Source organism: Hirundo rustica, chromosome 11, assembly GCF_015227805.2.
Source record: "Hirundo rustica isolate bHirRus1 chromosome 11, bHirRus1.pri.v3, whole genome shotgun sequence".
NCBI lineage: Eukaryota > Metazoa > Chordata > Aves > Passeriformes > Hirundinidae > Hirundo > Hirundo rustica.
This window is the reverse complement of record NC_053460.1, coordinates 12,241,702-12,266,911: the sequence shown is the minus strand read 5'-3', so window position 1 is coordinate 12,266,911 and position 25,210 is coordinate 12,241,702. Positions and strand designations below refer to the sequence as shown.

At 42.4% G+C, this 25,210-nt stretch overlaps 1 protein-coding gene across 1 annotated transcript in view; it reads left to right on the top strand.

Annotated features, from left to right (window-relative positions):
* The first annotated feature begins 6,073 nt into the window (after nt 1-6,073).
* Nucleotides 6,074-25,210, top strand: part of NKD1 (NKD inhibitor of WNT signaling pathway 1) — a 106,698-nt gene continuing 87,561 nt past the window's right edge. The window contains exons 1-3 of the mRNA XM_040075758.1: nt 6,074-6,421; nt 6,562-6,594; nt 7,102-7,259. Of these exons, the coding sequence (XP_039931692.1) occupies nt 6,397-6,421; nt 6,562-6,594; nt 7,102-7,259 (216 nt within the window). The 5' untranslated portion in view covers nt 6,074-6,396. The remainder of the gene's footprint in view (nt 6,422-6,561; nt 6,595-7,101; nt 7,260-25,210) is intronic.

Genomic DNA, 25,210 nt, shown 5'->3' with positions numbered 1-25,210 from the left:
CTGGGTGACTGTCAAAGTCTGTAGTTTCAAATATGCTGAAAATACTCCAGAGATGGAACCTAAATATAAAATATAGGTGCAGATCCTGATTCTTACATTTTCTTTTCAAAGGTCACGGAGCTGTCAACATGTGACAGTATGAGACTTTACCACCCCATAGCTGTAAATAATGAGACAGTGATCAAGCAACTTTCTCCTTCCTCCACCCCTTGCTGTGGGTTGCAACTTTGTCAGAAGTGGCTTCTACATAAGCAGTGTGCTCTGTGTGTAGGGTCTGACTGGTCTTACTTTGTTCCCATGCCAATTCTTTTTCCAGCAATAATTTTTCCTTTTTCAGAAAGAAAAGCACCAGTGAGCTACAAAATGAAAAATGAAAACAGAAATCCAGCTTCTTGTAGTTTGAAAAGCCCCAACAACATTGAGCAAGTAACAGCAGAGCGGAGAAGCTCAGCTGGCTTATCTGACACCAGCCATTTGCTTTAATGCAAGACATGTTTCTTTTGTCCATGTGCAGTGAGCATCCTCGAGAATGGGTATGAAAAGTAATAGGGAATTGTATGATTTAATGGTGACCCTCAGTGCCATGCTTTGAACAGACCTATGATGTCTGTGTTGTCAGCTGTGGAGTGGGGCTCTCTTCAGTCATCAAAGCATTTTAGCGTTTACAGTCTGCTGTTTATGTTATTGGCCAGTACTTTACTCTCCCGAATACAGTTTAACTATTCCACTGCCCCTGTGATGGGTATTCTTTTCGGCAGCAGCAGTCCTCACAGCCTTGGAACATTGTTTTTGGACACAAACATACACAAGTTATTAGAACACAAGATCAAAGGAGGTGTCCCACTGTCTTCCTTTCAATGCTCCCATTGTGTTTGTATGCTGAAGCCTGCTAGAGTTAGAACCAGAGAAGGGAGAGAGGGGGGGAGGAAACCTTTGTACAAAGGTACTTGTCACTGAGAGAAGCCCATAAAAGATGATGTGAGAAAAGACACCAGGTGGAGTATAAACCACCCTTATTGTTAAGAAATGCAAATAAAAATCCTCTCCTATATTAAAACTTTCTTACTTGTCATTTCTTAGATGCTAAAGGAAAGGTTCTGATTATTGAAGTCATGGCAGTGCTTTCCACTTTGCTTCTTTTCTTTTTATGTGTAGTACACTATACATGATGTGGAAAAAAGTTACTTTTCCTCTTTCTCTGCATATTGTTACAGATGTTAGCAAATTTCATCTCCGCAAAATATCCACTGGAAAAAGAAAACTCAGAAAAATCACACTTTAAAATATCTCAGGGATTCCCGTTTATGCAGGGCATCCATAGTTTTTGATTAGTAAATAGACTGCAAGTTCATTTTATTTGGATAGGAACAGTGTTTTCCTTGGGGAAACGATGACAGAAATAGTCCTGCTCGTTTTGTATGATCTTTGAACTTACTCTGGAGAATCTGCAATCATATTCCAAGCAAACATTCTAGGTCCAACACCCACAAAAATATACTGAGAAAGCCAGTTGTTTCTAAATTGCTGGGAAAGCCCTGGCCCAGCTTCCTCAGCTACAGAGAGACGCATGGCAGAAGGACTATCACTAGTTTTAGGCAGCATCAACTGATTCTTTTCACATTTCCACTTTGCTGTGAGCTGAAATCTAGATTACTGAGTTAGCTTTGCAGAGGTCTTTGAGAGAGAAGTTGCAGGACATAACAGGCGACAATTAGGAATTCAATAAAACAAACAATTTCTAAACTCGGGCCTTCACTGAAGGCAGCTGTTGATGAGGACTTTCAGAGTATTAGATGGAGAAACCAAAGACTAACCTGGCATGAACCTTTATCCTCCTCATCATGGATTCTTCTGTTTTAAGACTTCTAAAGCTAATTTTCCTGACTGCAATGAAAAGAAGACGTGATACTATCTGAAAAGGAGTATTTTAGCGGGGGCAGTACAAAGGACAACTGTGTGTCTCCTGGTGGTCGTGGAAAACAGCTCCTCTACTGAATCAGCACTTGTCACCCTGAACTACCAGCCCTTAAACCCAACATCCTTCTCTAGCTGATGGGTGTTCTTGCCTTTGAAAAGAAGTGCAAGAGAAAATACTTCAATCATGTAAACTACATCCACTGGAGTATGGAGACAGTGGACTGACAGTTTGGGCCTATGAAGTTTGCCAGGGTTTTCTCCAGACAATTATGGGCCCTCAGAGGATTTATAGGAATAATCTTGAAGAAGGCTTGGAAAAATTTCTCATGGTACCTCAGCATGTGCAATATCTGGCAAGTGATGTAGTGAATGTGCTCATTCGTGATAGACATCTTTCTGATGCACAGACACTGTTTGAACTTGCTGATCAGTCTTTCTTCCCCCTCTAGGGTCAGGGCAGTTGCTGACATCCAAGAAAAACCCAAGGAAAACCTGTGAAGCAAGTATGTTTGGAGTTGAAAGGATGCCACAGTGCAGACTCATGCCAAAGCTTAGAGGCAATAAACTAAGGCTGCAAAATGGCTAAAGCCAGGAGGTGCTAACAAGCCAGATTGCAAAAATGCCTAAGGCAAAAGTGCTGAAAAAACTGCCAGACCAGAGGTACAAGGACGAAGGCCCAAAAACTAAAACAGTGTCTTGTGACAGGCATCCCATTTCTGTGTTGGGAATGAGCAGTCAAAGCACTCATGTGGTCACCAAACCAAAATTTAAATGTTCATAAAAGGGTTTGTGGCCCTAAATGCATCAGCAGGGTAGTGATTGAGGCAACTGCTGAAGAGGTATCTTTGCTGTGGCAATTCTTTGTTGATGGAGTAAAAGCGGTTTGGTTGGAACGTGGTTGAAATGGAGGCTGGGTGTGGTTTATGACCATCTGTGATTCTGAGAGTGATGAGGTTAAAAATTCTGTATCAGCTGGATCCTGGAAATATTAAGAGCTTATATTTGATCCATTTTGTCCCTGGTGATGCTGCTGAAAGCACCAGAAGCATCTTTAGAAACATAAAAAACATTTATGTTTTTCCTTCACAACTGGGCAACATTTTCTTAAGACACTTCTGTTCAATATGGGCTTAGATTGTTTAATGCAGAGGAGGAACCGCAGTTTGCACTTCACTGTTTCTGCGCGTGTGCCTTTTTTTTTTCTTTTTTTTTTTTTTTTTTCCCCTTAAGAATTGCATGGGACTTCTCAACTTTTTAAAACATATCAACCCTCACTTATTCTGGAGGTGATGTAGCATGACCAGCATGCCACTTCCAGGTGGAAGAGAACAGCATCCACCTGAGACTGTGGGAGGCAAATACTAGATTTCTCTCATCTCCAGCTGGAGGGAACATGGCAGGAGAGGGAAAGAACAGGAAGGAGATAAAGCAGCAGAACTGGAAAGCAGTATCTTACCACTACCCAGACAGGAAAATGGGTGTGGTGCTTTTATCTATCAGGTAACTCTTGCTATTGCAACTATTGTCATTAATTTTGCTATGCTGTTGAACAGTGAAAGTTAATTCCTAGAATGGTCTAATTCACTTGTTCCTTAGCTAAGATACAGCTTCTATCATCAACTTCTTTATAATGTAGAAAAGTTCAAAAGAGCTTTCCGTCTTCTGAAGAAGTAGAGTGGAGTCAGCACTAATGAGAGGGCAATGAATAATACTCTACGTCATAGCTTTTGAACTTTAAGAATTCCACTGAGGTCACTGGGTTGAATTGGAGATCCTTGAATCATTAGTACTGTTTTGTGAATGATGTACTTTGATATTTTACTAGACGTCACAACTTAACACACTTCTGGCCCCATGGACCTAAAAAGGGCTTTGTATGCCTTGAGATCCCTACAGCTTGAGGATCATTATATACTGAGTCAAATCTTGAGGTTTCTGCTGTTACACCATGCTAAATTCTCCTGAAATCAACTGGAATTTGATTTCTGAGCACAACCATGATAAGAATTGCATGATTTGTCACTTTGAGAGCAGCTAAAACTTTATTTTCTCCCTGGTGGAGGAAGAATCAGTTGCAGTTGTGATTCATACCCAGAGAAATGTAACCAGCTTGCAGTTGTGTTACTCCTCCACCCAAGCAGCCCAGCCACGAATCCTGTTGTACACAGAGTCAGTTACTGACATTTGGGCTTCTTTTGTCGGTTTTGCTCTCCTGTGAAAACCTTGGTTTTGCAGGGTATGTCATCGACTGTAATTAGAAAGGGCTTGCTTTAAACTCCAACAAGTGTTGCGTATGTGAAGGCAGTTCTGCACAAGAGTGGCTGTGTTACGAGTGCAAGTTCCTTGACACAAGTGGACCTCTGTAATTGCTGTGAAAGCCAGGGCTTCTTCCCCATGCCACTTCAGCAGACCTGCTGAACTCGAGACATTTCTAAGGCCTTGTTTTATTCCCAAGAGCTGAATGTGAGCAGCATCTCACAAGATGAATGGATAGACCCATCCCATTTGGGGTCACTTGTGCTATGCCGTTCTCTATTTCTCATAAACAGTGAAGATAAGTGATACTCCAAATAAAATATCTACTGATATATGCCAGCCTGAGGTGTTAGGATTTCAAATTTCTTGATATGAATCAGAAATTTTTTACAAGTTTTCACAGTCTAGATGAGGCTCATGCCCCAGTGAGCCTCATTCATCTAAATCACTTTCTTCCCCTCTTTCACCTCTCGAAAACAAGAGACAGACTTTAAATGAACAAATGCATCACTTTAAATGCGCAACATAAAAAATGGGCCAAATAAATTATTAAAATACATAAAAAAGAGATTCACAAAAGATGCGTGTTATTAGTTATTTGACAAGAAATTGATGCTGTTGCAATGGCTGCATTTCACAAGGCAAGGGCTTTCTCTGCTAGACAGATAAATAGTTGGAATAATGTGAGAAATGACTTTGCAATCAACCAAAGAAAAATTTGGGTTGAAACGGTCCATTTAATGGCATTGCATTGGCTGTGCTGTGCAGTTGTTTCATACCAGACCTTCACCACATCCATGTGCTTTGGAATTCCTTCTAAAAATGAGCTCCAAGCCTGACCCTCCTCTCTCGGTCCCAATTCCCCGCAGAAGTGTTACTACATATGCTTTGAATCTTTTTTTCAGATGAGCTCCCAAGTCTAACTCCTTCCTCCCTGTGCTTGAAACGTATGGATTTGAAAGCACAGATGTGGCCTTGAAGTTTTTGGACCAGGCCCATCTGGGTCAAACCCTACATAGTTTGACTAGTAGTTTCTTGAGTTAAATTCTCAGAAGTCTTCATTTTTTCTTGTTCTGAATCGTCTACGCACTCCCTTTTATCTCTCCTAGTTGAACTACAAGGATCTCAAGGGAGATGTGATTTTCATAAACAGAAATATAATGGCCAGCCAGAGGAAGAAAGCAAATTTTTAACGACTGTGAGAATTACCTTTATGAAACAGCAAGTTTCCTTTTAGTTTATGCTAAAAAAATACGCCATTCATATTTTGGAGAAGTAGGGGAGATTCTTTGTAAATCTCATCTACTTAACTAATAATGAAAAAAAGCTGAGAGAGACTTTGTCCTCTCGCTGCCAACATTTTGGACCGCTGAGAAACGGCTCCGGACCTGACCCCGAGAACTGCATGTTGCCATTAGCGGCGACTTCGTTAGGATCGCTCGTGTGCGAAGGGACGCCCGTGAAAATAACAATTCGCACGAGGAAGTCAGCGGAACAACCGCTTTTCCAGACACGCTGGCTTCCTTCGCGGAGCAGGGGCAGGAGGGGCACGGGGCGCCGGGGGGCGGCGGATGCGGAGCGCGGCTCGGGCCGTGCGGGACGCGGCCGCAGCGCGGGAGGGGCGCGGCCCGCGGGGCTCGGCGCTGCTGCGGAGGGCGGCGCTGGCGGCGGGCGGGGGCCGGGCCGGGCCGGGGGCAGCGGGCATTGTCCGCCCGGCGCCCGCGGGGCTGCGCGGAGCGCGGCCGGCCCCGCCGCCCGTGCCTGGCTGGAAGTGAAACGCGCCCCGGCTGCTCCTTTTTTTTTTTTTTTTTTTTTTTTTTTTTTTTTTTTTTTTTTTTCCTTTTTGAGCCTCCAAAAGGCTCACTCGCCCCTTTCATCTGCCGCCGCGGCCCAATGGGAAGGCGGAGGCTGCCTGCAAGTGGTCTAATCTCAATGAGGTGTCAATCATGTTCCCCGGTGGGTGAAGTAAGGTCTTTTGTAACCGCCTCTGTCTTTGGGAAAGAGAGGAGAGAGGAGGAAGGCTGGAGCGGAGAGGGGGACGCCGGACCGTGCTGCAGGAGAGGAGCTGAGATTTGAGCTCGCTTGTGTGCTAGCAGGGAGAAGCGGAGCACATGGATTTCTAAACGCGCTGGGATTTTACATATCTACAAATAATAACAGCAAGCGAACCTGACCCTACCGAAAACAGTCAAATGAATCGTAATTGCAGATCAATGCAGAGAGATGGGGAAACTTCACTCGAAACATGGTTAGTTCCTTTCACTTGCTACTTCCTTAGCCCCTTCCCTTTATTCGGATTTTACTCGGTATGTTGCTGTGATTTTATTCTGGTGTCTAACGATCTTCCTTTATTATTTCCCCCACACACTTTCCTCCGGATCTGCCTAGCTGCCGTTTGTAAACCCAGAGAAAGTCCAGAAGGTAGGGATGGCTCCTCACTGTTAGTAACTTTGAACGCCTTCCCCCGGTCCGGCTGGCCGCGCCCGGCCCCTGCCCTCTCCCCTCAACTTTCCGCCGCGCTTTGCGCTCTGCGCGGCTGCCCCGCTCCCAGTCCCGGTCTCGGCCCCGGTGCCGGTGCCAGTCCCGGCTCCAGCTATGGTGCCAGTCCCAGTCTCGGTCCCGGTGCCAGTCCCGGTCTCAGCCCCAGTGCCAGTCTCCGCTCCAGCCCCTGTCCCAGTCCCGGCTCCAGCCCCTGTCCCAGTCCCGGCTCCAGCCCCTGTCCCAGTCCCGGCTCCAGCTATGGTGCCAGTCCCGGCTCCAGCTATGGTGCCAGTCCCGGTCTCAGCCCCAGTGCCAGTCCCGGCTCCAGCCCCTGTCCCAGTCCCGGTGCCAGTCCCGGCTCCAGCCCCGGCCGGACTCGGGGATGGCCGCGGGGGTCGGGCGGGCTCTGCGGGCGGCTCAGCGGCGGCATTGTCTCCTCTTTTCTAGGTGATAGTTTTGCGGTGAACGCCTCTCTGGCTCGCAGAGGGCTGGAGGACTGGATGGTGAAGCAGAAATACTCCGGGGGCAGCAGCAGCGGCGGCAGCAGCTCGGGACTCCAGCACGGCTGCCAGCACCGCGCCGTGTGCAGGCTCTCCAGCGCCAGGGTATGTCAGATTCCTCGCTGCCCCCCCCGGCCCTTCCCTTTGAAATAGTGAAAAGCAAAAGCTCTTTCTACATCCCTCTTTCCCTCCCGAGGGGCGGTTGTGCAAAGGAAGGTTTTCTTTGCCCTAATGTTGCTCCGAGGCGCTGCCCCGTGGGTGGTTTCCTTCAGTCCTTTGATGAAGTTAGAAGCTGCAGAGCAAACTTGGTCAGGGTACAAAAGCCAGAGGAGTAAGGGAACCTGACTGCTGCTGTCTGGGCAGTACGGATTAGAACAAAACCTTTCACAAACAGGAACAAACAATCTCTGGGGAAAGCCCAGAACCCAGCCAGTGTGCGATAGCTTGTGAACCCTGATTAGTGCGCAAGTTTGCCTGTGACATTTTGGCAGGCAAGGAGAAGTCCCCGAAGAGTTATTGTTATTTATTTGCTCTTTGCTAATAACGTGAGGCTGACTCTCTGCGAGGGTTACTGTGCCGGTCGCTTGTCCTGGCTGTTTCACTGATCACTTCCCACCCCTTCTCTTTCCTTCAGTCCCCCGTGTAAATCAGGGCTGGAGGAAATGTTTCAGTTGCCGTTCTCTTTTATTTATTTTTAATGTTGTCTCTTTAAACAAAGAGGCATGATGGGAGGTAAACAGACTTAACATTACTTAGATATGGTCTTCATAGTGTTTCAGGGTGTGATCCAGAGCTTATTGATGTTTACTGAAAGACTCCCATTGACTTTGGATCAAGCCCTGAAAGCTTCATCGCTGGAAAGGTAACCTGAGAGATGCGGAGATTGGAATCTGTGCTTCCCAGCAAGCAGTGTGGCTTTGAAAGCACAAGCAGAGCCAGGGCCACCAAACCTCCTGCAGGCTCTTTGCTTTGTTAGCTACCAGTTGTATTGCCAGAAGCCTGGACTTCTTGTGCCTCAGGAAAAATTAACTGGCGAGTGGAGAATACTTCATTTTAGGTGGGATGTTGAAGTGAGTAGAAGATGTGTTGAATGGGAAAAGCTAATGATGACATTTTAGATTTCACCTGTATTGTATTTTGAGGAGCATAAATTGTGTGAGAGTCACTAGAAGTAAAGACAAAGGGGGTAAGATATTGATGTTTTTGTAACTGATGAACATAATCACCTTCAACTTGCAGGTGTGATTGGTTGAAGTGGTATTTATTGTGCTTTACTTGGAAACAATATGTTCAAAGTTCTCATTAACAATAGTATATACTGATACAGATGCAAAGAGTAAAAGCACATGGTTTTAATTATTTTCTGATTATCCCAATTTTTTTAAGTTGTGGTTTTTACAAATGTTCTACCTTTCACATGTGCATTTTCTAGAAAAGAAGTTCAACTCACCAAATTAACATAGATTTAATATACAAGAGTTAAAGGTAAAAACTCTGACTTTAGTTTGTGAAATGTATTTTCTTCCACAAAGATGATTTGCTTTCTGAAAAAGAGAAAATATCTTTTGTCAAAGATGCTTTCTATTCACAACACTCTTCAATTGGCAGTTTCATGAGGTCTGCTCAGCTGGAATGACAGTAGAACAGTATTTTCCCTCTTACTCAAAAGGAAGTCTTCCTCATGATGGCTCAGCAATTAGCAAGCCATTAACTAAATATTAGTCTACAGTTTTAATACATTATAAAACTGTAAATAGGTTTAAGTGTGTTTAAAAGCACTGTTCCCATGAGGCTTTTTACTGTCATCCTTATAGAGATGTTTCTGAATGTTCAAAATTATTTGCCATTTATTGCCTAATATATTTGGTAGTATCTGTGTGCATGTATAGACTGCTCGTTGATTTAGTTTAATTGTCATCCTGTCACAAGCACACTGTGGCAGCTACATTAAAGTTCCTTTAAAATATGAACTTTTGGAATATGGAAGGATGCATTTTAATCCTACATTGGAACCAGATGTGCCATATGTACAATCATTTTGACAAGGATTACGGAGTCACAGCTATTGACTCCATAACTGAGATTGCATGACTGCTTCTCTTCAGAGATCTCTTTGATCTCTTGTATAATTATACCAAGATACAAAGGGAATTGTAGCCTAACCTCTTGGTTCTTTGGTCTCCTCAAGATGTAGAAGTGGTAGTTTCTTCTGCCAATGGTTAGCCACGGGATTGTGTGGGACAGTGGTGTAGTCCCCAGTGGTGTAGTAGTGCTGCACTTGAATGGCCAAGGGCTCTTCTCCTTACTGCTTCAAAATTCAACCTAAAATGTTCAATAAGCTTACAAGGCTCTGTGGAATGGTACAGTTTTATCACGTCGCAGCTGAAACTGTGACTTCTCAGTAAAACATGGGGGTTTTTCTCCCCAAAATAGATCCCAAGTTGTTGCGTTTGTGACTTACGGCAGAAAGAGCTAGATCAAACACTGATGAAAATATCTGCATTCACAGAAATGTGCAGCTGTGTTAAAAAAAATAATGGTCCTAGAAATAATTTTCCTAGTGGGAATCCTTAACCAGAGCTTTGTTGATGGTGGTTTGCTAGTATGTAGGGCCTATTTGGTGAAGCTCCATTTACTTCTAAAGACCTGTTGATGGGAGAGGAGAGCACCTAGCCTGAAGAGATTCCAAGACTGAAAATTCAAAATTTGAGTCATTTTTATCAGAACTTGGATGTGATAGTGCATTTTAATTTATTTTACTGTCTATAAGCCAAAAATTCTGTCTTGGTTGTAGTTGGAAGGCTGTTTCTCTCAGGAACAGACAGTGAATTGTTCTGCTAAAGTTTGTCATTCAGAGGAGATGACGCTGAAGTTCAGGGGATTCATGCAGTATTTTACAAGAGGAATGAGTGATTAATACAGGAAAACAGTAAAGTTTCATTTGTAGTCCTCTCTAGGATGATTGAACTTACAACTGTTGTGGAGGGGAGGTCTTTACATCGCTCCTCTCCAAGAGAGCTCAATTATATGACACCTTTCCTTCTCCTGAGCAGAAGTTGTGAGAGTTTCTCAGTTAGAGCAGACTTCCCTCAGCTGATGCCTTGTCCGTGTCGTGTCCTGTCGGTCTGTCTGTCCCCTCCAATTCACGGGAAGAGCAGCAATTAGTGTCCGGCTGGTAAATGCTCGGGTGAAGCACGATCCAGGGGAGGGGAGCGTGTGGGGGACGAGCGCCCGCGGTGTGCGTGCAGCTGGCGGCGCGGGGGAGAGCCGGGGGCTCATTAAACCATTGCCACCCGCCCGGCAGGGGCTGCTCTGCTCTAAGGGTTTTAATGACTGCAGGCCGAGGGCTGGCCTGCAGCTTCCACCGCCTGAAGGATTAAAGAGAAAAGGAATTCTGCTGCTTCCATGAAAAGTATGAGGTCCGGAGTCATCTTCTGGTTTCAAAGCTAATTGAAACCACTGAGGCTGTAAATCTGCTAGCAACTGGATGCACTTCTTTTGCTGCTTTATGAATGAGTTAACTTGTATCCAGATAGGTCTTCTGGTACCGTGGATTATCCCGTATAATTCTTAAGCTTAAATTTATTCAGTGTGTTTACTTTTACAAACTATTTTTGGAAATCAACATTGTTTGCAAATATTCATGTATTTATTTATTTAACGGAGAAATGGTTCTATGCTAGAGGGGGGAATATTAAATATGACATTTGCTTAGTTCCATTTACTTTTATCTTCAAAGCCATAAGAAATTTTAGTAGGTTCTTGTGCATCTCATTGAGATCTGTGCTTGGGAATGGAAAAAATATCATATTTTTAATTGAATTTCAAACCAGCTCTCAGTGAGCCACACTGTAGGTAAGCATTTTAGGTAAAATAGAAATGGCTTTAGCTTACCACTTCTGCTGGGCTCATTAGTGCTAGTGATCCTCACGTTCAACTCCAATTGATTTTAATTAGAGTTGAGTATCTGGTTTGGGACTAACACAGTATGAAATTCTGAGGCGCATCAGTACTTCAGAGGTGGGGCTTGTCCTCCATTTGTTCTGTGCCTGTAACTGCCAGTGACATTAATGGGCATTCCTTGCATGGCTGAGAGGAGACAACACCAGTGTCAACTTCATTGCTCCTCTTGTATGATCAACCTTAAACTGAAAAAGAAGCTCTTCCCAGTTCTCCACTCTTAAACAATGTGTGTGTGTATGCATATTAAAAATACATCGCCTTATGGAAGACACAGCTGGGTAGGTCATTCATCCAAAATGAAAATAATAAACAGAAATGGGACTTTTTTAGTGTTATGTACATACTATGGCTTAAAGGCCGTTGAAATGCAAGATTTAATTGTAGCGCTACTTTGGGGTCATTTCATGGATAAAGTGAGATTTGAAACACTGCCTTCTTACTGGTATGGTGACAAGAGCAATGAAACTTTCCTTGGATGTTATCTTGTGTGACTGCTTGAAGTGATCTTTTAAACTGAAATATTTTCAAGTCCATTAATGTCAGTATTATATAAATAATTATTTTTATTGACTCTGAAGATTAAAATAAACAACAGACTCAGCAGCTCTTGATATAGGTACGACTAAGAAGTATTTTAGTACACAAAAAATATTGTCTGTGGCATTTTAAATAAAATTACCAAACTTTGTATTGAGAGAGAGAAAAGCAGAATCTTATTTAGCGTTGAAATTTGGTGCCAACAAACCAAGATAATTTAATTAGTGGTATACATAGTATATCTTGACAGCTCTGGTTTGGGAAAATTATAATATGAATATTAACAATCAAAGAGTCTCTGAAAGTATTAGTGCCATGGTGATGAGATTAGTGAATTGGCCAATACTGTAGCAGAAAGCTGGATTCCAAGGGAATTATCCTTGAATGATACCAGTTGGTGCAATTAAAAGCCACAATTCAGTTGCCATATGGAAAGTGTTAGGCATCCTTATATGGTTTCAAAGCTATGTGCCAGAGGTTAAATTGACATATGAAGAAAAGCATAAATTAAATATTTTGTGTTATGAAATTAAAAGTTGACTTTGCTTGAGCCATATGGAAGAGGTAGATGGAAGACTGTCTGTATTTCATCAGGGCTTGTTTTATAGGTGTTTCAGATTTAATGTGGTGCACGTTTAATTTGGCATGTTGATTGGAAAGCCGAATGGCCCGTGAAGTTTCTGCAAACAATCTCATTAAAGGAACTTTTTTTTGATCTCTAACAACCCTTGTTCTCCCACCCCCTCTAAAGTGGAGTTACTTAGGTTGGTGTTTGTAAGAAGAAAACATGTTCTCTGTAGTAGCTGGGTCAAGTCCTCATCTGTGTCTCTTGGGCTCCTGATAGTCCCTGTTGGCTTTAGAAACTTTAATTCTTCTGAAGGAGAAGGCCTTGGTTATGGAGTGTATTTTCTTCTGTAATCTGGGATGAAAAGTAACAACAATATGTTATATTCTTTAATGTCTTAAATGTAAATAATGCAGTCCAGACTTTGCACTAAAACTTTAGTTACAACAAAAATGGGACATTTGTAGCACATGATTGTTGACATACGGGATGTTCTTTACAGCAGCATTCATTAACAGAAGGGTTTTCTGTAGGTTTTGAGATCTATAACAAGACCCAGGAGGAGCTCAGTAAGTGGCTATTTGTATGCACTCTTCCAGAAGAAGATCTTAGTTGACTTTTATGGTTTCTTTTGAGTTGAGTTATGAACAGAGGAAAGAGAAGTCTCTTGAGTCCTGAAACTTTGTAGGAGTTAGTTTTTCCAAAGTTGGGGAAATAATTGTTCGGTGATGATATTTAAATCAGAATGGAACATTGCTCCCAGTGCTGCAGATGTTGGCCTTTATAGAAATCCTTGCAGACAGATTTTGCTTCGTGAATGTCAGCATCAAACCCTGTTTGGAAAGCAAATGGTAGATGTTCAGATGTACAAAGTACTTGCAGTTGGTTTGGGTGTTTTTGTAATGGAACTGCTTTTCTTCATATACCAGTTACTTCGAATACTTGTGAGTTTTCAAACTATGTGATATTTATAGATATCTTTTCATGGAAAATGAGGTAAAGTTTTAGTAAAAAAAAAAATAATGTGAAGGAATGGTCAAATATACTTTCTCTGTGAATTTATTTAGTCATATCTGCCAACACTGGCAGCACAACTAAGCCTGTATTTACTCCTACAGAGTAACTACAGCTATGGGAGACTGAGTTGGACTGTATTCCATTCAAGAATTATTAACCAAGTTCCAAATGCAAAATCTTCATTGTGTCTGATTTTTGAGCCAGCAAAGCATGTTTGTATTGCAGTATCTTGGGACATTTCTGTTGCGGTGGTGGAAGGCCAGTGGTGTTAGCTGTGGTGGAAAGGCTGTTCTGGCTTTTAGTGTAAGCTAAGAGAAGGGGGAAATGATTTGTGCGCCTTCAACCACTGATACTGTTGTACAGGGCATTCACTTTCTGTAGGCTTCTGGATTTATTGTCATCAGAGCAATATGGCCTGTATTTTGTAACTTCTAACTTGAGGAATTACAATGGCACTTCTGAACATGTGAGACGTCCTTTTTTTGAGCTGGAAAGTCCTGTATGATTTGTGTATTCCAAACATACTGCCGTTATGTAACCTGATGCTCCCTGTTCAATAAGGTGATCCATTGGCTTCCATGGCTTATGTCTGTAAGCAAGTGTTCCACTGGATTCCCTAATCTCTTTCTGGTTGTGTCTCACATCACCTGATAGGTGCCCATCATACGTCAGGAGCACTTGTGATTTAGTCATACAGAATCTAGTTGTCTGAGGAAGGGAGTGCTGCAGTGTCTTTTGGGGAGGTCCTGTAGCACTTTCAGAAAAGGTGGCTGAGAGGGGACCCCATCAATGTCTATCAGTATCTGAAGGGAGGGTGTCAGGAGGCTGGAGCCAGGCTCTGCTTGGTAGTGCTGAGTAATAGGAGAAGAGACAATCGGAAGAAACTGATGCACAGAAATTTCCACCTGAACGTGAGGAAGAACTACTTTCCTGTGCAGTGACCAAGCACTGGAACAGATTGTCCAAGAGGCTGTGGAGTCTCCCTTCACTGGAGAGATTCAAGAACCTTCTGGACACAATCCTGTGGCCTGTGCTCTGGGATGGCCTTGCTAGAGCAGGGAGCTTGGACCAGATGACCCAGATGATACGGTCCCTTCCAACCTGAACCACTCTGTGATTCTGTGGTTTGGCTTATTGTATATTATAGGGCAATAAATGATCCTATTGTTTTGGCCTGTAAAATTTCTGGTGGTATAAATCTTTTTGCTCCTCAGATGACCAGGCAGTGGCCACAGGAGACTGAAATGCCATCAGTGCCTGAGAAGCTCCTCAATGGCCAAGAAGAGCCCTGTAGAAATACACCTAAGGGGTCCCACCAGACACCAACCCCTGAGCAGGGGGAGCAGAAGACCCTGTGGTTCCTTGGTTCAAACCAAGGCCCCTGCCAAACATACATGAGAAGTATGTTACTTAAACCTAAGGCTATTGCTAATACAGTTTAATACTTGTGAACAAGGCTTATCAGGCAAGAAATTTTTCTGCTTTTTTGTCAAATCTCCAATAGTTTGGTATTTTTATCCAATAACCCTTCTTGTCTGAGAATTCACTGGACTCTGAACTCATTGCGTTGACTGTGATGGGGATGTCTCAATTACACCTTGAAAGGGGACATCTGCCAGCCTTGCTTTCAGTTTTAGTGAGTTTGGATTTAAATGCAGTTTCAGTGGCTCTTTCCTTGTGTCATTTGCAATGAGAATGCCTAGAGAATGTGACATCTTCCCTTAAATGCTCAGTTATGTTTAGAGCAAAATTTGAAGCAGAGAACATTTAAGGTGCCTGGAATTTTCAGCCATGTATCTTTGGACTTCCGAGTAACAAATGCAGGCAGTGTAGGTTGCTTTAGCTCAGAGGTGGATTGGCATGTGGTCAGAACAGTCTGTGCACTGTCCATCCAGAGAAATACTTTGTATTTGGCGATTAGGGTGAAATTTAATGCATTTGGGGGCATTACTGTGGCAGCTTTAAAGGGATTAAGTATATTGAGGTTCCTATTAAAGTATAACATTGTGATTCAAGATCTGTGAAAGAAAATCATGCATGGGTGTTTGATCTTGGGGTGCAGCCACACATGCTGTGAGGCATAAAATAAGGAGATAGACTCAGTAGGGAAGTGACAGAACAAAGTACAGTCTTGCAGGAGAAATGGGATTTGGGAGCAGCCTTGGATCTTTTGATCCATACTCTGATGCGAATGATGAGTGGTGCGGAGGTGACAGATTTGTCTTGGGGGAGGAAGGAGAACGGTGGGTAGTGTGTCACATTGCCCTCGGAGATAGTTTGCTATCTGATTCCCCAAAGATTTGATAGTGGTAGGTAAGGACTAAGCTACTTGTCCTACCTTAAAAATCTTTCATTCTTCCAGGACAGCTAGTTTCAAGAGAGTTAGGCAGAGAGGGTAGTAGCTGTAAGGCTAAGCCTTGCACGTTAAGTGCATAGAAAGAACAAATGCCTGTTTGGGGGAGTGGGGATTTTCTCTGAGCATAGAGTGTCCCAGTCCTGAGCTCACAGAATAACAAGCAGCCTCTGTATTGCGTAAGATGCTGCGGTTAAGCCTGTATCAGTGTTTCTGTAATAAACTACTCGTTTTGAAACAATAAATAATAATTTTGCCTGTGAACTTTCCAAGTCTCTCTCTGTTAGTGTAATGTACGTGTGTATACACTACGGACACTCACTCCCCTGTAAAGAGAGAACATCACAGTCTAGCAAACAGAATATCTGTCATTCCAGCTGAGCAAAGGTCTAAGGCAATAACCCAAAATATCCTGGAAGAAATTCTAAAAAGCATTGAAGAAATCAATCGTCTGATCCTAGAGGAAGGTCTTTGATGTAATCCTGGTAAGTTTATACTGGGAGCCTGCCTATTTATGGTCAGCCATAGACCTTCTATATGAAAAGTGGATCAAATAATTTCATAAGCTCCTGCTGTAAAAAAAAGATGGTTGATAATTTTCTAAAGCATACACACTGTTTAAATGTAGATTGTGGCTTTTAGCAGAAGGCCAGGTGGGGAGGAAAGGCTTTTCAAAACAAGTACCTACAGGAAAATAAATAATACTTTGATATTTTTTCCCATGGAAAAACTGTGCCTCATTTAGCTATCCCGAATATTTAATTTTATTTTGAGGATAAACTTCATAGGTTATCTCAGTTAAAGACACTCTTATTTATGCAAAGCTTATGTGCAAGGTCTTGTTCCTGATGTGGATATATATGTAAAAGGAGTTCCCTCAAATACCATAAATAAATTACATTAAAATGTATATTTTTAACTAAGTCAGTGCAGTTAGATTTCTATAATTTTTAAAAAATTCTGCATTATTTCTGTTATACTTTGATGCAAAAGTCCTGCTGTAGCAGAAGGAAAGCTTCTCATAGGTTTTAGTGGTTTTGTATTGGGTTCTCTGCCCCATCAGTGGAAGATGGGGGAAGGTTCTAGAGACTAGCATTCTTTTAATCTGGCAGCTACATTTCTGGTGTAATGGCAGTGTATTTTCCCCTGCAGATGCCATTTATCTGATTATTTTATGACAGGTTCACAAAAGTTTTTCCCAGCTGTACTGCCACTTAAATTCCCATTTGTAATTAGCAGTGTAATTTTCCAGATAGGTTTAAAAAACATGTTTTGAAAGAGGCTATTCCCACAGCACTGCTTAATACCCATTAAAATGCCACATTTTTATTGTATGGAGGTGGTTTTTTTATCTAATTAGGTTGGTTTGTTAAAGAATTGAGCCACAGTCTCATTCTTTTTTTTTTTTTTTTTTTTTTTTTCCCCCTACTCTAAGGGTGTTTTCAATCATTTATTTATGACTAATAGGAAGCACACAAAATCTTTAATTCTGGACTAATGCACCGCGTAAAGAAGTAAATGAGATCTCTTCCTGTGTAAGCTATTGTACAGGACTTTACTTTGAAAGACAGTTGCTCTCAGTCTGCATCATGGTGATGTGTAACAGAAAAGAAAGAAAAAAATCCCCAGCATTTGGAAAGAAAGTATTGTGTTCATTGATGCTATGTAGACTTCACTGGAATTTGGTCATCAACCTTAGCATGGTACTCTTTTTCCAGATGGGTGTTTGATTTCTTTTTATTTAAATTTAGTGGGGGGGAAAAAAAAAGTGAGAACTCTGCTGAAATTCTGAAGTAAGGCACATTGAAGTAGCTCTGTGTCCTTGGACATTTGTTGCTATCCAGGAGGGACCAGCTAGACTGCAGCATGCAGGTGTTGCTTGTGCTTATTCATTAAACATACTGCTGCTCAAATACAGAACAAACCTCTGCTAGAACAATCTGTCCTTAGTCTATGGCCACCTCTGATTTTCCCCATTTTGGAAAGACAGAAACCAAAGGCACTGTAGTGGGAAGCCCCCTAGATTTGTCAGTAATTGAATAACAGACAATGGGCAATGTCCTGTGGGAGAGGCAAAAAGACTGCAGAGGCTTATTAGCTCTGCGCGAGTAATCTGACCCTCCTCGTGTTTCTGATGGCAGCACTGGCAGTCCTGTCTCCTCAAAAATGAGGGGAATTTCACCACCACTGGGGAAAGTAGGAAAGCTTGTCAAACAGAGAAGAGCAGAATGGTTGGATGAGAAAAATGCTAATGATGTGCCTTTAGGGGTATGTTTTAAGAAAGAAAAGAACCTTGGCCTGTTGTACAGTCTGAGTGTCTCCTAAGACCAGCAGGAACCCTATCCAAAGGCAGGGTGAGCCTCGTTCCTTCCACAGTCTCAACTGACACGGGCTCTAGTCAAGTTCGTCTGCTACTGCACATCAATTCCAACATCCAGCAGCATGAGGACTGGGTAGTTACTGCTGCCTTCAGTTAGAGACCCTTCTGAGAGGCACTCCAGCCTGAGAGAGGTGCCAGATCAGGGCCTGGATGTGCTTTAAATTGAGCTGGCGCAGCACACTGATGCTAAAGGGCTGTGTGCTAATAGCTGACGGCAGAGCTGGGTGGAGGGAGCTAACTTTGCTAGAAAAATCTTCTGATGTTCAGTCTCATCTATATGTAAGTGGGAGAGGAAAAACCCCCTCGTGTTACCTGGGCTTAGCCATCCGCAGCCAGGGCTCTTCCGTCTCCTGACAAGAGTGATGAGCAGCATTCTGTGTCATGCCTGGCTGCGTTCCAAACTCTGTTGTGCCTTGTGCAGCACTGCTTTGCAGTGGCCCTTCTTGCAGGGTGATGCCTTCCCTCTGTCAGCACTGCTGTGGCCAGGGACAGTGGCCTTTCTTCTGCTTGTGGCTGGGTTTCCCTGAGCTTCACACGTCTGCTGGACCTGCCTGCCCTTGTTGTACAGAGAGGGAAATGGTACGGGCTCTGCCACGCGGTTTTGTGGCTGTGCCGTAGATAGGAGAGATTTTGGAGTGAGTGATCTTGGTGGAATATAAAGGGTTACGTCGTTGGAGTTGCCCAGGCGCCAATCCCCTGGCACACCGCAGGTGATCTCAGAGTGAATGTTGTTTAAAGCGCCTGTCCCACGGCTTCACAAATGTGCTCTGACCAGAGGATGTTTTTCTAACTTCAAAGGGCTTCTCAGGCTGGCTCAGTGCCTCACAGACTGAGTCCACAATTCCTCTCTGCTCATGATGTGTTCTAACCATGTGTGATTTTTTTTTGGTATGTGATGTTTTCTTAAAGAGGCATTGACCTGTGTTCAAGTGAAACTTGCTCTTAAGCTTGTAAACACAAACTTGTCGTGTGGGCAGTTTTCATCTTAACTTGATGTGTGTATTTTTTTTTTTTTTTTAAGGGCAAGAATAGATATCAAAAGGAGGGATAATTTATAGGGGAAAAAAAGGCAAAAAGAAATAAACTTGTAGCAGCCTTTTGAGTTGCACCATCCAGAGTCTTTTCCTTGAAGATCAAAGTGTGTGTCCTTTCTCCAGAAGGAGAAGAGCGTGTTCCCACCTCGGCACTGTGAGTGTTACAGTAGCGGCTTTGTCCAAAATGTGCCTCTGCACAAGGAGAGGGTAAGGGGGGAAAGCAAGGCAAAGAGGACTAGAAAGAGGAAAGAACTTAAGACACTTGTGAGTGACCTGATTTTTTTACTTCTCTCCTTCTGTAACAATGTTGTATTAAATTCAACTTTTAGGAACATGTTTGTGTGTTTTTAAATATTTAAGGTTTCTTTTTCTTCTGTAGTACTTTGTAGAGTATTTTTTTGTGGAGGATTGCATTTGCTTTTTAACAGTGGGAATTAGAAATGGCTGAGATTTTGTAGGCCAAATCCTTTTACAGTTGAAGTTCAGTAGCTCTCTTTTAATTCTGCTGAGAGTGGGATTAGGCCCTGAAATATCTTGAGGTACACTCTCTGCATTGGCTGTTACTGTGGATCTGGGAAGGTTTAGTTAGTGTTCACTAAGTTGCACTGGTGAACACTGTAATTTTTTTTTTTTTTTTTTTCCTTTCTTCATTTAATAAGGCTAGAAGAAGTAGGCTAGCTTGAGGTTTTAAAGTAATAATTCTTAGTTTACTGTTATGGCTATTATAGATGGGGCCGAAAAAAGCCCCCCCAAAAACCTCAAAAAACACAGCAGCAAAACAAACCCTTTCTTCAAAGAAACCAATACCTTGTAAGCAAGCACACAGTACTTTCTGTTTGGCAAGGGATTAAGAAGTATCATCTGCTGTGGGAGTAAAACATCACACTGTGAATGGCATGCCGTGAACAATGTATCTCAGCTGTGCAATGAAATTTTGCTCCTCTTGAGTAACAGTACTGCAAACTAGCACTTAATAATTAATCCAGCTTTCAGATGCAGCTTGATCCCAAGGTCCTCATCCAGATGAAACCCTGGAGAAGTTAGTGATGTTTAGGACCTGAGCCCTAGCAGCAAATAACCTGTGCTACCCTGCCATCCCATGGTTATCGATAGGAACCATCCCACCACGTTTATTTTGGCTGGTTTTAAAGCAGGTGGCCAGACTGAGTTCCTAGTTTCAAAGTCACAGCTGCTGCTTTGAAATTGTGTAAGAAGGGCTTTGGTTTCTTAACACAAAATAACTGAGCTGCTGTTTAGTATTAGAGCATCAATATTCTGGGAAATGCACTCTTCGTTTTAAAAATATCTTCCCTATGGAAGTTGAAAGTTTATACCTCATGATTCTAAGGTCAAAGAGCTGAATTGGTTCCTTGTTTGACTGATGATTGTAAATACTGAAGAATTTCTCAGTGACTTAAAATGAGTAGAATCTGGAGATAGTATTAAAATTGATAACTATTAGAAACACAGAATTGCTGCAGGGATGTCTTGTTTTTTGGCATTAAGTAAATTAGGGGATGACTGTTTTGGACAACTATAATTTAAGATTTTTCTCCTTTAACTGGATGTCTTTATGGGAGTTATCCCCAAAATATTATATATTTATCATTAAATCAATTAAATGACCAAATGGACTTTATACCATCACAGTAATGTTGCTGTGATTAACTAAGAGGAAATGTTCCATTACAAATCCCCATTTTGTCTCCTTGTAAAATTTCATTTTAAAATGAGCCATCTTGGGTGACTTTTTCAGTAGCGTCAGCAACAGTGTCAGCAGAATGGTGAATTTGTGTCGCTGGAAGTATAAAGAGAATTCATGAAGGAGTTTGTGTTAAGCATAGTTTTCTTTTTTATAAAAAAGGATTCTATTCACTGTGGGTTTTTTTTTTTTCCTTTTGTATTCCTTGCCACCTTATGATATTATAATGTTTTTTTGCCTACTTTCAAAATTTCATAGATATATATTTATAAAAAAAAATGTGTCATGTAAGCCTTTTTCTAGTGTAAGAGAAAGTACATTTTATGCAAGGTACACAGCATGGTGTTTTCTGGGCCTTCAATCTCATTTGATCCTGTCTCACAAGAAATGCATCAAACAGGAATGAGCAAAGTGCAATCCCCTAGACTGGGTGAAAATGTTCTCCTAAGAAAGAAGATGAGAGAGGGCTGGTGAGAGGAAAGGCTTGACCTCTTCTCTGAAAGGAGGCCTGAAAAAGCAAGTGGACAGAGGAGGGAGTGCATCTTCTATTTATGTAGACAGTCTTGGTAAAGGATGGAAAGGGCAAAATTGGGTTATTGGGGACACAGTCAGAGAAATTAGTCCAATTTGCATGCATACGATATACCAGAATTGATTGTGAAGGGGAAGAGGTGAGAATGGGCACATCAGAAGTACGGCCGGTACAGATGGGATATTCTGAGCTGTACCCTTAATCCTTTTGCAAATTTTTGTTTGTATTTTCATCTTGTGACAGAAATTTCTAGTAGCTCAGCCTGTTGAGAACTGCATGTTCTAGTGCAGCACTTCTTAGATTTATCCACTTGCCCTTGGTGCTGGACCATATTTTATATCCAGGTGTGCGTGGCAGAAGGATCCCTCGGAGGTTAAAGCTGTCCGTGGCGCAGACACAGGCTCTGATAACAGATGTGCCTCTCCTAACTGGGCTGATGCTCCTGCCCCTCGGGTCTCTGCTCAGTGGTTGGGATTTTCGTGGGTGGGATGTCAGCCCTGTTGTACTTAAGGATTTGGGGTAACAGGTTAAACACAGCTTTCTTAAGCTCTCTGGATCTCGAGGTAGGTAGGCTTTGAAGTCATCCGAGATTAGCAGACTGGTCTGGCGGCTGGGATGTGAAGCTGGGAGCTGTCTGTGATGTGGGTGGCAGGGATGGATAGGCACTGCTGTGGTGATACCTGGTCTCTGAAACTCTGAATTTATGGTTTAAGAGTGAGATCCAGCAGCCATGCGTTCTAGTTCAGATCCTAGCTTCAGTTGTATATATTTTCTGCAGTTGTTCATATCTTCACAGAGACCCAAAAGAGCTAAACACTTGCTACTCGTTTAGTCTCATTTGTTGTCTCTTAGAACCTACTGGTTTTATCCATTTTATCCCACTTCCCCATCAGAGAAATATTTACAGTCCATGAAGAACTTCCAGTGTCAGCTGTACTCTTAATTCATTGCTGTGTTTTAATGAACAGGCCAGGTATTTATCACCTACTTTCCTGAGCAAAGTAAGAATGAAAAAGAATGTTTGAATTCTCCTTGAAGTTTATAAAATCTCCCCTTGCAAAATAGCCCAACCTCTTACATTGTTTCTTTTGATCTGCGGTAATCTTCCTAAGATGTTTCCGAACGGGGCCTTTCTGAACTGTCCAGCTCTTGCTACAATCCAGTGGCTCAAGAAGTCTAATTCTAAAAAGTTTGTATTAATCAAAGCTGTTCTGACATATAGAGTGAAAAGACATTTTACTTCTCTCATCCTGATGAGACTTTGGGCAAGGTTGTAGGAGGTGGTGAGAGGGACATGCCTTTCAGGTACGAGCTGATCTCCACTCGTGGAGGCCTGTCCAAGGATATGTGCATTCAGGTGATGTGGACTTGCTGCTGTTTGCTTTGCCTTGCTTTTGGTGCTGCAAAGAACATCAGGGCAAGATTGATGGGAATGTAGGGACGGAGCACATGGCTGGCATGTGTGTAAATCATCACAGGTGTACCATACAGCATGAGAATGCCAGACTTCCACCACTGTTACTAAATGAAATGGACTACACAGACATAGCCAAACTGGGAAGGAAAAGGTTTGTTCAAAGTTCAACTGCTGACAAGCTCTGAGGCACTAGTTAGACTGGAAGCTTTGCAAGGAGATGTTGTCTTTCTGGTGTTTGCTTGAATAATGAAATTGCCCCTCTCTTGAAGGTTATTGGCTGGAGCAGCTGAGTTTGTACATGAGTGAAATGCATGTCAGAATGTTTACAAAGAACTGAAGTGGGGTGGTGAGTCAAAGCAGTAGGCTTTGTAATGGAGAGCCAGGTAATGAGGGTGCACTATGCCTATTCCAGCGGGCCTTTGTGCTACCTGGAGCACGAAGTGGAGCAGGTTTGCAGGTTAATGAACACCTCTTCCCTCCTCCTTTGGTGCTGTCTGTGTTGCATCACCCATGTTTTTGCTTAGAAATGGTGACTGATGGTTAGTGGTGGGTACTCCCAAGCTTTTTGGTTGGTGCTGCTAAATTCTCTGTTCTTTTAAACAATAGAGAGCACAACTAAAATACATGGTGCTGAAGAGGCACTTATTGTCCTGTCAGCCTGGCAGCAGTGAGCACACCCCCAGAGCTGCATGTTGCAGCCAGACACATGTCTGTAGCTTCCATGCTCCCCAGTCCTTGTAAATGTGAAGAGAACTTGGGAATATTCTGCCTGTCTAAAGAGGATTTTATGGCATCTCAAACCCTATTATTACATATTTAAGGATGATTTCTCTGAGTATTGAATTGTAAGGATGGTTTTAATCTAGCAGCTCTGTGGTTTTGGAGAATTTGGTCAGTCTGGCTTGAATCAGGGTACTTCAGTCTGTGTGTTGGATATGGCCATTGATTGCATTATTGTTTTCAGGGTTTTTTCCCTTCTCCCTTTGGAAACTGAAAGCTTTCTTTGCCACCTTTTGCCCACAGATCACTTTCTCAGTACTTGCCCTATGCTTCTTCCTTTCCCTCTCAGTTCCTCAGGCCTCAAAATGTGTTAGATTCTTCGATTTTAACAGCTATGGCCTTTCCCTTAACTTGATTTAAACCCTATATTCTTCAGAAATTAGGTCTTGGGGGAGAAACAAAGGCATGTGGTGGCCTAACTAGCAGGATGTGCATTTGGTGTAGAACACCAAGAACCCCTTGCAGTCATGTGTTGTCTAGCACACCAAACTAAGACTTGAGGCGAGTACACACCATATCTAGTGAATAACCTCACCTGGATGTACCATAGCCACTGTACAGATGGCTAACAAAAAGCATGTGTAGCCTGTACATATTTTTGGAGCTTAAAGAATTTCTCATCAAATCTCATACTTCCTTACTTGCCTGGTTGAGGGTGAAAAGACAGTGGAGCATGGCCCAGCTCACGGTTAGAATCATTTTGGGAAGAGGACAGTGCAGAGGCAGTGCTTTCTGCCTTCCTTGAGGCAGAGTGGAAATCGGAAAGGAAACTGATTCAGTGAATCACAGTCATCTCTCAGACAGCTCCAGGGCAGTGCAGCTCGCAGCTGCTGCCTTGCAGTGGATTACAGGGTCATAATGCAGCCCTCTATGCCGAAGCAGAAAAGCAGTAAATTCATCCTCAGGAGCTGCTTTATGTTGTCTAGAAATGAAGAATTCCTCTGTAAGAATGAAATACTTTTTATCCGGCTTCCCAATTCCTGTGCTTCAGCAGTATATTTATCTTCACTGTTTTCATGCTGTGAATAGAGGAAGGCCAAGAAACTTGTGTAAAGGACTTCATTTGCAGCCAATGATATGTGCACTGTAGCATCCTATAAAGTTAACAGGGATTAAGGTGAATGACCATGTGAGCAAGGGAGGCATCCCATCAGGAAATATGCCTGTTTCTGTGTAGCAACTAAAGCAATACTATCTACAGACTTTGAATCAAAGGCTTGGACAGCTAAGCAAAGCTAATCCCCAAAGATGTACTATTAAACTAATTTCCTATGTGTGGAACAAATGTAGGAGTTTCGAAAAGCATTTTCCAGCCATTGTTAAGAGAGGAGTTGGGGTGTGAGCTATAAAATTCAGATCTGCATTCAGACTTTCACCATATTTGTGGTTTTTGTTTGAGCCTGTGTCTAGTTAGCAGGGATATAAATGTTAAAGTTCACCCATGTGGTTTGAGAGATGTTCTCTGCTAGTAGTGCAAGTCTCACTTTTTCAGCATGTCTTTGTTTTAGAAAAGAATTCTTTCTGCTGGAGTCAGATCCTTTCTTTTACTAGGCAAATTCTGAATATTCAGGCAAAGAAGGACAACTTGACTAGGTCTAGCAGAGCTGAAAATGTACCATTAATTGTCTATTAAAAATAGTGCTTCTCCCATATATTCTCTTGAAGTGAAAACTTCTCTTACAGAGAAGAAAGTAAGTGTCCTGTCATGCTATATTTTTAGGAAAACTTTTCTTTCTTTGTTTCAGTTTGATAGTCCAAAACATTTCATTACTCAAG